Raw genomic sequence first — 13,101 nt, forward strand, 5'->3', positions numbered from 1 at the left:
TTGCCTTATCCCTCTTAATAAGTTCCTGCTGGTTTTTATTATATTGGTATAACAAGACAACTTGCAACTCACCCTCTATGATACACCACATCAACTCCTTCCACACACAGATCTGTCAATATACCTCAATCCCAAACAGTAGCCGCGTTCTACATTTTGTGTCTTAACTAAGGATAACCTAGATCTCAAGTCTATTTTCAAAAAAGAAGATATAGATGACCCAGATTTATTCTGTAGCCAACACAAGTTGTGTTGTATATCTGCCGTATTTCTGATCCACAAAGAGAAGCTGGTATCCTGATTTATGCTTTGCACCTTCAATGCACAGCACATGCATTTTTTCAGCTAAAGTTAAAAAATTAGCCTCCTGCCTCAGTTTCCTTGTAACCAAGCCCACATTGCATTATGGGGAGCACTGACAAATAATTAGCCCCAGGCATGATTCCTGAAAGGCAGGAGCTGTCAGATGAGGAATGTGGTAAAGTAACTGGCTGGACACATGAATGACTCCTTACTTCTGCCACTTGGTGATGTTTACAAGAGGAAAGCAAGGGACTAATTTTCATTTGCTGCCTCAAGTCACACACTGCTTGGAAATCATAATAAGGATTTTAAAGTGCTGATCAGCAACTTGTCTGGCAGGCAGTAAGCAATTGTTTCACTTGTTTAGACTGGCTTTCCTAGGATTTTTCCTAATTTGCCTGAAGCAACCTGTTATAATCCTGAGTCCATACACAGATCTGTCATTGCACTGTCCACCCCCACCACAGGGAACAGCGGACTCTATTCTATCACCTGATGAGAACACCCCCTTCCCCCAAACCCAGCAAACTCCTATGGCTGAGAATAGAGGAAGCATAAGATACTACTATACATGACCAAAAGAAGAGTGCTTTGACTAGACTGGAAAGCTGAAGTCAATCAACTTCTCCTTTTCACTATGAGCAGACAAGAGGAAGTGTTCTCCACTCCATCTTGACTATGACTGACTGCTCCACCATCAGAGGGTGCTTCAGAGTACAGTTTATACCAGACAGGCTGGTCCTTCTTTATAGCCCTCCAGTATATCCATCATGACCTCTTGAAAGCAGAAGCCCAGCACTGAACATACACGGACACGCCATGCTCTTAAGTGAGGGAAAGGATGTGCCAGTCATGTTACATTTATAGCAAGCAAGGGGAGGAGAGATTCCTGGGAGGCACCTTTCTGCAACAGAGTGTTTTGTGGAGTTTTCAAGGCCCATGAGTAGAAGTCTCTGATCCGAGCATGAGCACAGAGTTTTGGTACAATGAAATGGGAAACAAAGTCTGCGATATTCTCAGCAGTGCACAAGCAGTTGGCATAGACTCAGACTAAGTCCAGAAGGGACCATGGTGATCATTTAATCTGCCCTTCTGCACATTGCAGGCCACAGAACTTCACGCACCCACTCCTGTAATAGGCCAAAAAGCCTCTGGCTGAGTTACTGAAGTGCTCAAATCTTGAAGACTTCAAGTTACAGAGAATCCATCATTTACTCTAATTCAAACCAGGAAGTGACTCATGCCCAACAGTGCAGAAGAAGGCAAAAGAGCCCATGGTCTCTGCCAACCAGATGTAGACAAAAATTCCTTCCTGACCTCAAATACCTGTAGAAACTCAGAGCCCTCCCCATCTGGTGTCCCATCTCCAGCCATTAGAGATGTTTATAATAGTAGTCACAGATGGGCCACATGCCACTGTCGGCAATCTCATCATACCATCCCCTCCATAAACTTATCAACCTGAGACTTGAAACAAGTTAGATTTTTTTGCCCACATTGCTCCTCTGGGAAGGCTGTTCCAGAGCTTCACTCCTTTGATGGTTACAAAACTTTGCCTAATTTCAAGCCTAAACTTATTGGTGACCAGCTCTATCTATTTGTCTTTGTGCCCACACTGGCCCTTAATTTAAATAATTCCTCTTCCTCCCTGGTGTTTACCCCTCTGAGGTATTTATAGAGAGCAACCAGATGATGGCTGGTCTAAAATACAGTATGGTCTTTGTTCCTTTATTCCCTCTTGGTTTCTTCCATTCTTTTCCTTCACTTTGTTTCCCTAGCCTACTCTTTGGTGGGTTTGTTGTTTTTAGTTTTTCTTTTTCCTCCCTCCCAACAAAGAAACCAGGGTTGGAGCTCAGAGCTTTACAATATTTTCTTGCAGCCATGTATATAAACAGAGCCAGGTGTCAATGCTGGACTTAGTTCACATGTAGTCTTTCAGCTTACTAGTCCTGGGGCCCTATACTCCTATCCTAGTGAGAGAGAAAGTCCCACTGACATCCATGGGAATCACTTAAATCTACGGGTGGAGAACATGGCCATCGGAATTTCTTATGCATTAAAGAGCTCTATAGTCACTTCTAATTGCCAGGCGGTGGATGTCAGTGGACGTGAAGAGCCACTTGAAATTGCAAGTCCTCTCAGCATCTATCAGGGCTGGTGTCAGGGCCTGGCCATGAGTGGCCTGCGTGCACGGGTCAGTTACCAAGTTGCAATCAGGAGAGGAGTTGCAGAGTTAAGGGTTCATGGCAAGGAAAGGTCTGGAGCAGAAGCAAGCAGGCAGTCTGCATCATTGCTCAGACAGCTCCCTGAGATGGCTTCCTGGTTTGTATACTGCCATGGGCCAATCAGTGGGCTGCAGGGGCCCACTACAGAGGCTCCACTGGGTGGTACTTCCAGCAGTATCTAGCCTCACAGCATCCCCCAGCAGAAACCCAGTTTGAGGTTCTGGTGGCAACACAGAAGTGCTGGCAGTCCGGAATGTCCACAGTCCCAAGTTTTAGTCCTGCAGACTCGTACAGTGTCTATGAAAGCTACTGTTTAGATCGGGGTCTCCAACGCAGTGCCGCAGGCGCCATGGCGCCCAAAGGGGGCATCTAACTACCCCCGCCTCCTGGCCGGCGGTCAAGCATCCGCCGAAATGCCGCCGAATTTCGGCGCGACACCTCTCGATGAGGTGTCATCAAGAGGCATCACCGCCGAAATGCCGCAGAAATTCGGCAGCATTTCGGCGGATGCTCGACCACCGCCATGGTCCTTCATCAGGCGCTCGCCAGACGAAAAGGTTGGGGAGCGCTGGTTTAGATGGACAGCAGTGAGGTGGTGGAGAGGGGGATTGACACAGGAACAGGAACCAGCAGCCACGGGGGAGGCCATCTAATTCGCTCTGCTTGCTTTCTTTTCACATCCATTGGTCTTTCACCGCAAAACTGGAAACATGCCACAGTTGTAGCAATTTCTAGGGAAGTGTGTTCACTCTGGGATTAAATCTGCATTTTCAGTTTCCCTTAAAGAGTAAAAATTGGGGGAGGGAAAATATTCTGTGTTCAGGTCAGAGTATGTTAGAGCCTCTTTCAAAACCCAGTGATGCTGATGAAAAGCCTCCCAGGACATCAGTAGGCTTTGGATCAGGTCCTATATGAAAGCCATCGTCTCTTTTAGTAAGATATATAAGATCCACAGATTTTAAAGCATAAAAGAACATCTAGTCTGAGCTTCCTGCATAGCACAGACCACAGAATTTCTCCTAGTAATTTCTGCATCAAGCCCATAACTTCTGTCTGCACTTTTAAGAAAGACATCTCATCTGGATTTAAGAATTGCCATGATGGAGAATCTACCACATCCCTTGACAAGCTATTCCAGTGGTTACATATCTCACTCTTTAAAGTTTGCATGTGATTTCTAACCTGATGAGAAGCTGGACACTCCAAGTAGGTCATTTTAATAACCAGCAGATTCCCATTAACAAGGGACAATTAAAGTGAGACAAACCTTATCTAGCCACAGCTTCATAAAACCAGAAAGGTAGCCTCAGATTCAAAATGAGGTCAAACTTCTTGAAAAGTCAGCAATGGAAAACTCAAAGGATTCTTTCTTCCAGGACACCCAGCTAGGCTGCTTTTACTTCAAACTGACCACCCAGTCAGCCTGTATTTAATTGTCACTTCCTCCTCAAGCCCTCATGTGGAATTTCCATAAGACAAGTCACAAATGAAGTCTAATGGATTATCTGAATCCTGTAATAAGAGATCTTTTCTTATTTACTCTGTGCCATCTGGCAGCCCAACCCTGTCCTCTAATGTCGTAGGCATTGACTGTGGAGTAAACAAAGTAGCATCTATTGTTTCAGCAAAGCAGGTACTGCAAGAGCAAGCACTAGAGAAAGGTCACTGTGAAACCCAATGGGATCAGAGGAGGAAAGTTATCCTCAGCTACAAAGAAAAAAATATCTACAGAATAATTTGCAGGTCCTACCTAAGTTATTCTTGGGAACAATTTGTTTTGCTGTGTTCAGCTTCCACAGCAGAGCGGGAGGGGGAGGCGTGCAAGTCAGAGCAGTCTGGGGGCTGCTCTAACTTATGCCAGCGCATACAGTTCCCTAGTGACTATATGCCATCTGAAGATAAACACAGTCCAGTCACTCCCTCTCCATCATCATGCCCATCCCATGCACTGGGGGCTATGGGGAAGGAGGCATAGTAGCCAGCTCTATGCCTGCTGGCAACTCCTCCCCCAGCAAGGGACTTAGGGGAGCATATTTGGGCCAAGGTTCCATGCCATTATTTCTGCAGCCTTCCTTATACGCAAGCATGTCTCTCTGCTCTCCTTCCTTGCAGACACAAAATTTAGAACAGTCTCACACAAGCCTGCTGAGCTGGCACCTTGTATCAGTGTCGATTTTTAGATATTAGACATGCTGAATCAGGGAACAGAGGCCCTGAAAAGTTTTACCTACCTTGAAGAAATTATTTTCACATCACTTCATGCTTTCTGTTCTGCTAGTATTTGACCCTGGCTCAGGGCCTTGCCCCAACTGTTGTGTCCTGCCAGATTGAAAAGTCATGCCCACAAATCTGGGACTAGGCAACAAGGCAGGTAAAGGTGGCGCCTGAATCCCTGAATGCTGGAGTCCCCAAAAAGGAGAGCTGAAGACAAGTGCTGAGATCAGCACTGGAAAAATGATTTTCCACTAAGCCAGCCTGGCACTTAGTAAAGATTCTCCATATCTTTTCATACAGCATGTAATGAGGAAAACCATGAGTGGACCAAAGGGATCACAATGGAAAATAAGGTCAGGATTTCTGTGGCATCAGTTACTCCGTTCTAGACAGTGTGGGCATCCTGAATTAGTCTAATCTGGTACCAACGGGCCATTGCTAGCTGGCTGTTTGTAGCCCGTCCTGAGCTGGCTGACACCTATCCTATAGCAGTACTTCAAAGAGCTGCCCCTTACTGCAAAGGCCAAACCGAAAACATTTCAAGAACAGGGAGGATCTCGAAAATTCCTCTCTCTTTGCAATTACCAGCCTCAGATATTCACAAGAGAGGGCAACACTGGCATCAGATTCAAGCCATCACCATTTCTGATATGATATTATCCATTCTTTACAGGAGGAAAAAGACAACAATAATAGTACCATGATGGGAAATCTCTCCACAGCAGTAGAGGACAAAAAGATATGAAACACACTCAGCAGATTTCCTTAAAGAACTGTCACAGCCTGAGCTCGGTGTCTCAGGCATTTGATAGACAGTTTCTTTTTAAATATAAATCTGCTTATCTCCTGGAAGCTTTAACATGAAGCACTGAATGTGCGTGGATCCATCTGTAATTTACTACCTCCCAAAGGACAGATGAAGGCTCAGGTCAAATAGCACTGGGTGCTTTAGCCTGCAATGGACAGAGCGCACGCTAAGACTTTCCCCCTCTGCCACCTTCTACACTGGGGTGAAGAATGCCATTGGAAGTTCAGTAGCACAGTTTGCATCCACATGATTCAGTTTTGAAACCACACTACAAGATTGTCCCACAGTAACATCTGAGACTTGTTAAGGGAGATAGTTTCAAACATGATTCTGATTTGGTTCCTGGCGGGACAATCTGGAAGAACTAACCCAGATTTCACTCTCACAGCTAAATCCTACCAGAGGAAACTTTAAACCGGGTTAGCTTTCCCCAGGCCACACAGTGCTAGAGGCAGGCAGCTGCACCACTATATGCTACTGACTAGACAAGGTCAAACTTGGTGAGATACAAAGGGGTTCTACCTTGATCTCCTCTGTCATTGTGGTGCTAATCTGCAATTACTTAAAAAGAAATTCAAACCTCCTTCCTGTTAACTTGTAGGTTGAAGAGGGAAAGGGTGTGTAACTGGGTTGTAAGGAAGACAGGAAGTGATGATGTGCATTGCCCTGGAGAGAGATCAAAACAGCGTCAGGTTCATGGCTGACTGTAAGGGCGGGCACTATGAGTCACTTCTCAGGAACGCTACTGGCTGACCACACCAATGCCTGAGAGATTTCAAGGGGTGGGGGGAGAAATAAGATGGACTAACTTTGGAATTAACTCTATTCTGCACAATGAAGAATGCACCTGGTCTGAGAGTTGAAAGAATAAGAGAAGGGGGGGAGATGCTAGGCTTAATCTACTCTCGTATTTTTCTTTATTTCTGTGACCTACTGGGCTACATTACAATGCTGTGCACATGACATGGGATATGGAGCTTCTCCTCCCCCTCCTCACCCAGGCCATCAGCTCAAATTCAGCCCATAATGACTGCAACTTATTACTGTCTGATAAACTTCAGTTTCTGGTAGCAGGGATCCAGCATCTAAATTCACACTAGGGTTGGCAGCCTTAGCAGAGATATATAAGACTGGATTGGCCATGGACTCCCCTTATTCCAGATGAAGGAGGCAGCACTCCGGCAAAGCACCATGGATAGCCCAAGACAAAGAGGAGCGTCCTAGCCACTGGATAAGAACATTGATGGTTATGCCAGAATGCTGAGATCCAATATAATGAGTCACAGATCATTGCATCAGGAGAGCTAGAGTAACAAATATGTAATACCCTCAATAACTATTTCTCAATACAGCTCTTTCTGGAGCATACAAAGGGAGAGACTATTCTTGGCTTTGTCCTTGAGTAACAGAAGTTTATACAGGAAGAAAGCGGTTGAGCCACTAAGTAACAGCAACCATAAATTCAACACACTTGCAAAAAGATCATGCCAATGTGTTTAATATAAGGAAACATTCAGTATTACTGAGATCTATTATATTGCCCAGTCTATCCAGGGTAGTGGAAGAAGCATCACCGCTTGATTCATTAAAATCAGACTGGACAAAACACTGAAGTATATACTTTAGAGAACTGTGCCTTGTCCAAGGGGATGAGCAAGATGACCCCAGAGGTTGCATCTCTAACTTCTATGCTCTCATATTGACGATGTTGCTTAAATTATGCAACCTTTTAAGTCTTGATTAATATTATAAGTTAGTTGCCAGGTAGAAAAACAATATAAAGTAATGAAAAGCTTCATACAGTTAGGACTCTTAAATCTGAGTACAATTACCATCACCTCCCATGGCTCATTTAGCCACGCCCCCTCAATTGTCTGGCTATTCTTTCTGAAGCTGCCTTCTTCATTCAAGAAGAGTCAGCTGCCTCCAAAGAGTTCTAGAGGACATTAAAAAGATGATTCTTACTAATTTCCAATAAACAGCTGCACCCTCAGGCTACTCAGGGCTTGGAGATGCTTCCAAGGAAATTCTAGGGGACATGGGGGTGATACTTAGAATGCTTGAAGTAAATATGGCACCAGGGCTCCACAGCCATATTAGGGGGCATGGTGGTAGTGGAGGGGAGACACAAAACCAATACCCTGACCACACATGCTAATTAAAGATCCATGGCACTTTGTGCTAGAGTATGGCTGGTAGCTCCAACGTGATGACCAAATTCTAAGTTAAGGAACTATATTCTGACTACTGAAATTCCCCCAACTGAACCCCCAAGGGAAGGCATTCCTTCCTCTTGCTAAAACAAACAAAAAGCTGTGGAAGTTTGCTGGTGCAGATTGGTGGTCATGTCCTCCCCCCACCCCCCAAGAGGCACCTGCAAATCTGTAAAAGGTGAACACACAATTGGCACTTAAACAGTAGTGTAAAGAACTTTGGAACAAAGTTTCTAGAATATCTGGTTGGGACCTTTGTTCTATCAACTGGGATGGGACTTATCAAAGGACTGGGAGTACACCTGAAGTCCAGAAGGTTAACTCTGGCTGGTCGCATGGAACGTTTGGTTGGCCATAAGACAGATAGCCTCAGCAACCAGGGACACAGTGACACAGCCACAAACATATCTTTTGATTGCATTCTCAGTTGTTAATGCCCATTCAGAACTTGGACCTGCTTTGGAAGGACGTGATTTGCCCAAACTTGTACAGCTGAATAGCTGAGCTAAGGGCTTCTTGTAGATTACATAACCACCATACCAATGCACTTCTCTCTGCCATCGAGAGGTGTCCATGCTAGAATATTTGTATTAGTAGCATAGACAACCAATACAGGGATTGTTCCCAACAGTAATAACAATGGTCTGATTTAGCCAAGTTTTTAAAACACTCAAGGACGCACTACCATGGACACAAGAATGGCCATACTGGGTCTGACCAAAGGTCCATCTAGCCCACTATCCTGTCTTCTGACAGTGGCCAATGCCAGATGCCCCACAGGGAATGAACAGAACAAGTAATTATCAATTGATCCACTCCATCACCCATTCACAACTTCTGGCAAACAGAAGCTAGAGACACCATCACTGCCCATCCTAGCTAATAGCCATTGATGGACCTATCCTCCATGAATTTATCTAGTTCTTTTTTGAACCCTGTTACAGTCTTGGCCTTTACAATATCCTCTGGCAAAGAGTTCCATAGGTTGACTGTGGAACAGATGTATAGCTGGGCCAAACCAGAGCAGTGTGGGGTCATGTGAGTACCAGGCAGGCAATGTGAGTGAGCAGAGCTAGGCATCCAAAATTGGGAGGAGCTCCCCCAGTCTGGGAGGGCTGCAGAGTGCTGAGCATGAAAGACCCCGATGAATCCCAGACACAAGATGGGAGTGTTGGAGCCTGCGGCTGGTGAGCTGAGGAACTGGGGGAAGCAGTGAGTCGGATGTACGTCAGAGCTGCTGGGATGTGAGTGAGAGCAGTCAGAAGGCTGTTTGGGTATATGTGGACAGCAAGGGGCATCTGGGGGTCTGTGAGAGTTGGACAAAAGGGCATTCTGGGGTGTCTATGAGGTGGTGTCACTTTAAGGAAGATGCCCCTCCTCAATTTCCACAGCACATAGGACCCCAAAATTCTTTAATCTTGGCCTGATTAGATATTAGTGGATCTTTAAGTGACCCTGCTGGGACAGTGTCTCATGCAGTTTTGAGAGATGTAACGCATTTTATCATCAAGTCTGGCTTTGTGTGCCTGTCTGCTCCCTGGAAGTTCTTTGTAAAATGTTACAAATAAGAAAACAATAAAAGGTATGGGAGATTAATATTTCAAACTCTTCCCCTGCCCTCCAACCCAACATTAGCAAAGCACTGCTGCCTTTAGTTCTGGATCAAACCCTGCCCTCTCTTCTAACTTTCACAGCCATGACACATCTAGAGTTGAAATGAGACCCAAGTAAATCTAAACACATGGATACTATTTAAGCTTCAACTACACTTTTGAGGGACCACGTTAAAAAAAAAAAAAAAAAAAAAAGACACACACACACACACACACACACACACACACACACAAATCAAGCAGCCGCCTGCTTTGCAGAAAGGGAAATGGTTCCCAAGATTATGATTCACACTGCAGAGCTAAACATGTTGTTATGAGATAATGGAGCAGCAAAGGAAAAGCAAGAACATTTCAGATGGACAAAAGTTACTGATAAACAGCTTACTAAGCACAAAGACAGGACACTAAGATATCTATAGGATGCATTTGCACCCATTTTCTATAGAACCAAATATTGGCAGGGAATATTTATAGAAACCATAGGAGAGAAGATCCTGCAGCCATACCAAGCTCAGTGCTGTAGAAGGGAAGATACTGAAGACTTAGTGAGAGGCATGATGTTTAAGCCATCAAGGACTGATGCCCCAGCAAGTCTATAAGCTTTATAGCCAAGATACTACTACATACACACGTCCAAGAATATAAAAACAAGATGCCAGTGCAAACAGCACAGCACGTACAGGCTCTGTACTTGGGCTTGTAAGTGCTTTGAGGGAAGGACTCTCTTTGGTCTGTATCTGTACAGCAACTGGCACAGGGGGTTCCTGGTCTACATCTGAGGCTCCTAGGCACTACCGCAATACAACTACTAAACAGCAGAAACGTGACTGCCTGCAGGAGGACCGAGTGGGATATACAGCCTCCCCAAGGTCATCTGTTGCTGTGAGTCTACGGGCTGTATAGGGCCAAGATCTGGAGAAGGGGCGCTGCTGTGGGTTGGGCAGTACACAGGACACATGGGGAGCCAGGTGCGCCGAGGAGACATGCAACCCCCCCTAGGGCAGAGATCCCGCTCCAGAGTCCCGCTAAAAGGGCATTAGCAAGGGAGAGAGTGGGCTGGGCGCAGCCCGGACCCCCAGGGAGCCGCGGCAGCCCAGCAGGGCAGATCCGGGCGGGGCGGGTATTGCGGCCCCGCCGCCCTTACCGTGGATGCCGGTCTGGTGAGCCATGGCTGCGCTCCCGCCCTGGCCGCTGCGTCCCGGGCAGGAAACAGCTCTGGCAGAAACACCGCCCGCTTCCGGGTTCCGCCGCCTCCGCGGGGCGGGGCCTGGCTGGGCTCCGCCCCCGGGTAGGGCAGAGCGGGGCGGGGCCGCGAGGGGCCCGGCCTTCGCGCAGCCCAGAGAGCAGGGGAGCTGTTGGGGTCGCGAGGGCTGCTCGCTGGCAGGGCCGCTATGAGCGGAGCACCCGGCCTCGCTTAGCCAGCTGGGTGTGGGCCCTGTGGGGCCCCGGTACACGGGGAACGGCCTCGTGCCAGCTGGGGGGGGGGGTGGGCTGGGCTGTGCTGGGCGCTGTACACACAGCTCGTCGCAGCTCCTGCCCTGCCCAGTGTTGGATGCTGCACATGCACCGTGTCCCAGCTAGCCCGCTGCACACTGTGCTAGGCACTGTACACACACCTTGTCCCAACTAGCCTCCTCCATGCTGTGCTAGGTGCTGTACACACACCTGTCCCAGAAAGCCCCTGCCTCACGCTGTGCTACATGCTGTACACCTTGTGACACAGCCTTCGCCCCACCCTGTGCTAGGTGCTGTATGCATCTTGGCCCAGCCCCTCCCCCACACTCTGCTAGGGTCTGTACGCACACGTCATCATAGCCTCTGCCCCAGGCTGTGCTGGGCGTTGCACACACCCCTTGTCACATCCCCTGCCCCACACTGTGCTGGGCACTGTACACACATCTTGTCACATCCAGCCCCTGTCCCACACTCACCCGAGAATAGAGACCAACACTGCAGCTGGCACATGCCTGGCAGAGCCAGGAATAGATCCCCGGGTTCTCAAGTCCCAGGTGGGTGCCCTACACACTAGGCTATGCTACTGCTCAGACCCTGCCCCATGCCTGCTCGAGTGAAGGGCCACTGGGAGGCTGAAGCCAGGCCCAATAGGCTGTACCCCAGATCGGTGCCCACTGAACTTAGATATCTGCAGCATTGACAGGAGAGCTTCACTATGGTGGGACCAGTAGAAAAAGTGAACCAACATCTCAGCCTTATTATACCCTCAATAGACCCTGCTGGGAGCTGCCTAATAATACAGAAACCTTGACCCTCAGGGCCAGTCCCAAAGGTGCCCCTTCAAGTCCAGCCCTCTCTCAGAGAGCAAACAAACTGGCCTCAGAGGCCTGGACTGAGGAGCAGCCCTAGCTGAATTGCTGACCAGGGTGAAAAACGTTTTCAGCGCTGCCCCCTCAGCCAAGCAAAAAAACCCAAACCTACCAGCCAGGCAACCAGCGAGAAAAATAAGAAGGGTGGCCAATCAGAGCAGAGGAAAAAGAAAAAGCCCAAAGCACTGCACCCAGTGCAAGTCAGTGTCCCGCCTGCCTACTCTCATCTCAGTGCTGCTTGGGCTGATCTCTTCCTCTAACCACTTGTGACTGCACATCCTGCCAGCTGGGGTTACTTCAGTGCCAGTTTTCTCTGCAGGCTCCTAAACAGACTTTCCTGACCCTACCACCACATCCTTGACTTTGACTTCTCCAGATCCACTGGGCGGTTACACAGCTGAGCTGCTCTTCTTCCCTTCTCAGTCTTGCTGTGGGCCAGCTCATGACCACTCCTGGCTCTGACCCTTTAGGGTTCTAGCTGCTGCTGCCTCATGGAGATTGTTCCTTGATCATCCCTTTGCAGCCTCTATCCGGATGCTCACTATAACCCTTCCTGATCATGATTGCTGAATGTCACACTGGGCCCTCTACTGACCAGATGCCGATCTGGGTGTCTTTCTCCTTCCTTAGATAACTTATGGCTTGATTCATCTCCTCCAGCTCATCACAGGGTTGAGGACACCTACTTATGAGAACTGAGTCAATCCTTCACACCTGTGGCTCCAGGGAACCTAAGCATTTCAATCCTGATGCCTGGCATGCTTACACATCCCCTCCTACCTAACCTCTAGCCTTGCAGCCTCTTATGCCTCTGCTCCAACTTTTATAGCTGGCTGCCAGAAGGGGCATGGCTTGATCCATCTGTCACGCCTTCCTCTGCCAGCCAGGGGAAAGGAAGGTGCTATGGGGATACTAGGCAGCATTGCTAGCTTTGGGAGGGAAATTGATTAAGTTGTGGGGCATACTGGCAGATGTCTGTGCATGTTCCATACATATTTCATCCTTAAGTGGAGGTTGTGGAGAAAGAGGAGCAGCAGCAGAAGGGGAATAGGGGCACAAGAGGGGAAGGAGGGCAGAGTAAAGGGAGATTAGAGGGCAGAGTAGCAGTAGGAGATGTTGACTCAAGCTTCTCCCCCAAGTGGGTGACCTAAGGGCAGTGATGGAGAGTTGGGATGGAATTGAGAGGAGCTGTTGGATTTTGATAGGGAGACGGGTCCAGTAGGACACTCCCTTTGACATGTATGCATATTGCATGCAGATTTAATCTGTATTGTAGCCACATTTTTCAGGCTTTTTGCCTTACCAGCCTGGTCTCTGGTCTAGATAAGGACATGAGGAGTCTGAGGAGAGACCTTAAGATTCCTACGGAGAGGAGGCTGGGAACAGATGGCAAAAGAGAGA

The 13,101-nt window shown here is 47.7% G+C and overlaps 1 protein-coding gene across 1 annotated transcript in view; it reads right to left on the reverse strand.

Annotated features, from left to right (window-relative positions):
* TWF2 (twinfilin actin binding protein 2) overlaps positions 1–10,611 on the reverse strand; it is a 79,381-nt gene extending 68,770 nt beyond the window's left edge. Inside the window, exon 1 of the mRNA XM_050957881.1 lies at positions 10,521–10,611. Within this exon, the coding sequence (XP_050813838.1) occupies positions 10,521–10,545 (25 nt within the window). The 5' untranslated portion in view covers positions 10,546–10,611. The remainder of the gene's footprint in view (positions 1–10,520) is intronic.
* Positions 10,612–13,101: the final 2,490 nt, after the last annotated feature.

The sequence above is a fragment of the Gopherus flavomarginatus genome, chromosome 6 (assembly GCF_025201925.1).
Source record: "Gopherus flavomarginatus isolate rGopFla2 chromosome 6, rGopFla2.mat.asm, whole genome shotgun sequence".
NCBI classification, from domain to species: domain Eukaryota; kingdom Metazoa; phylum Chordata; order Testudines; family Testudinidae; genus Gopherus; species Gopherus flavomarginatus.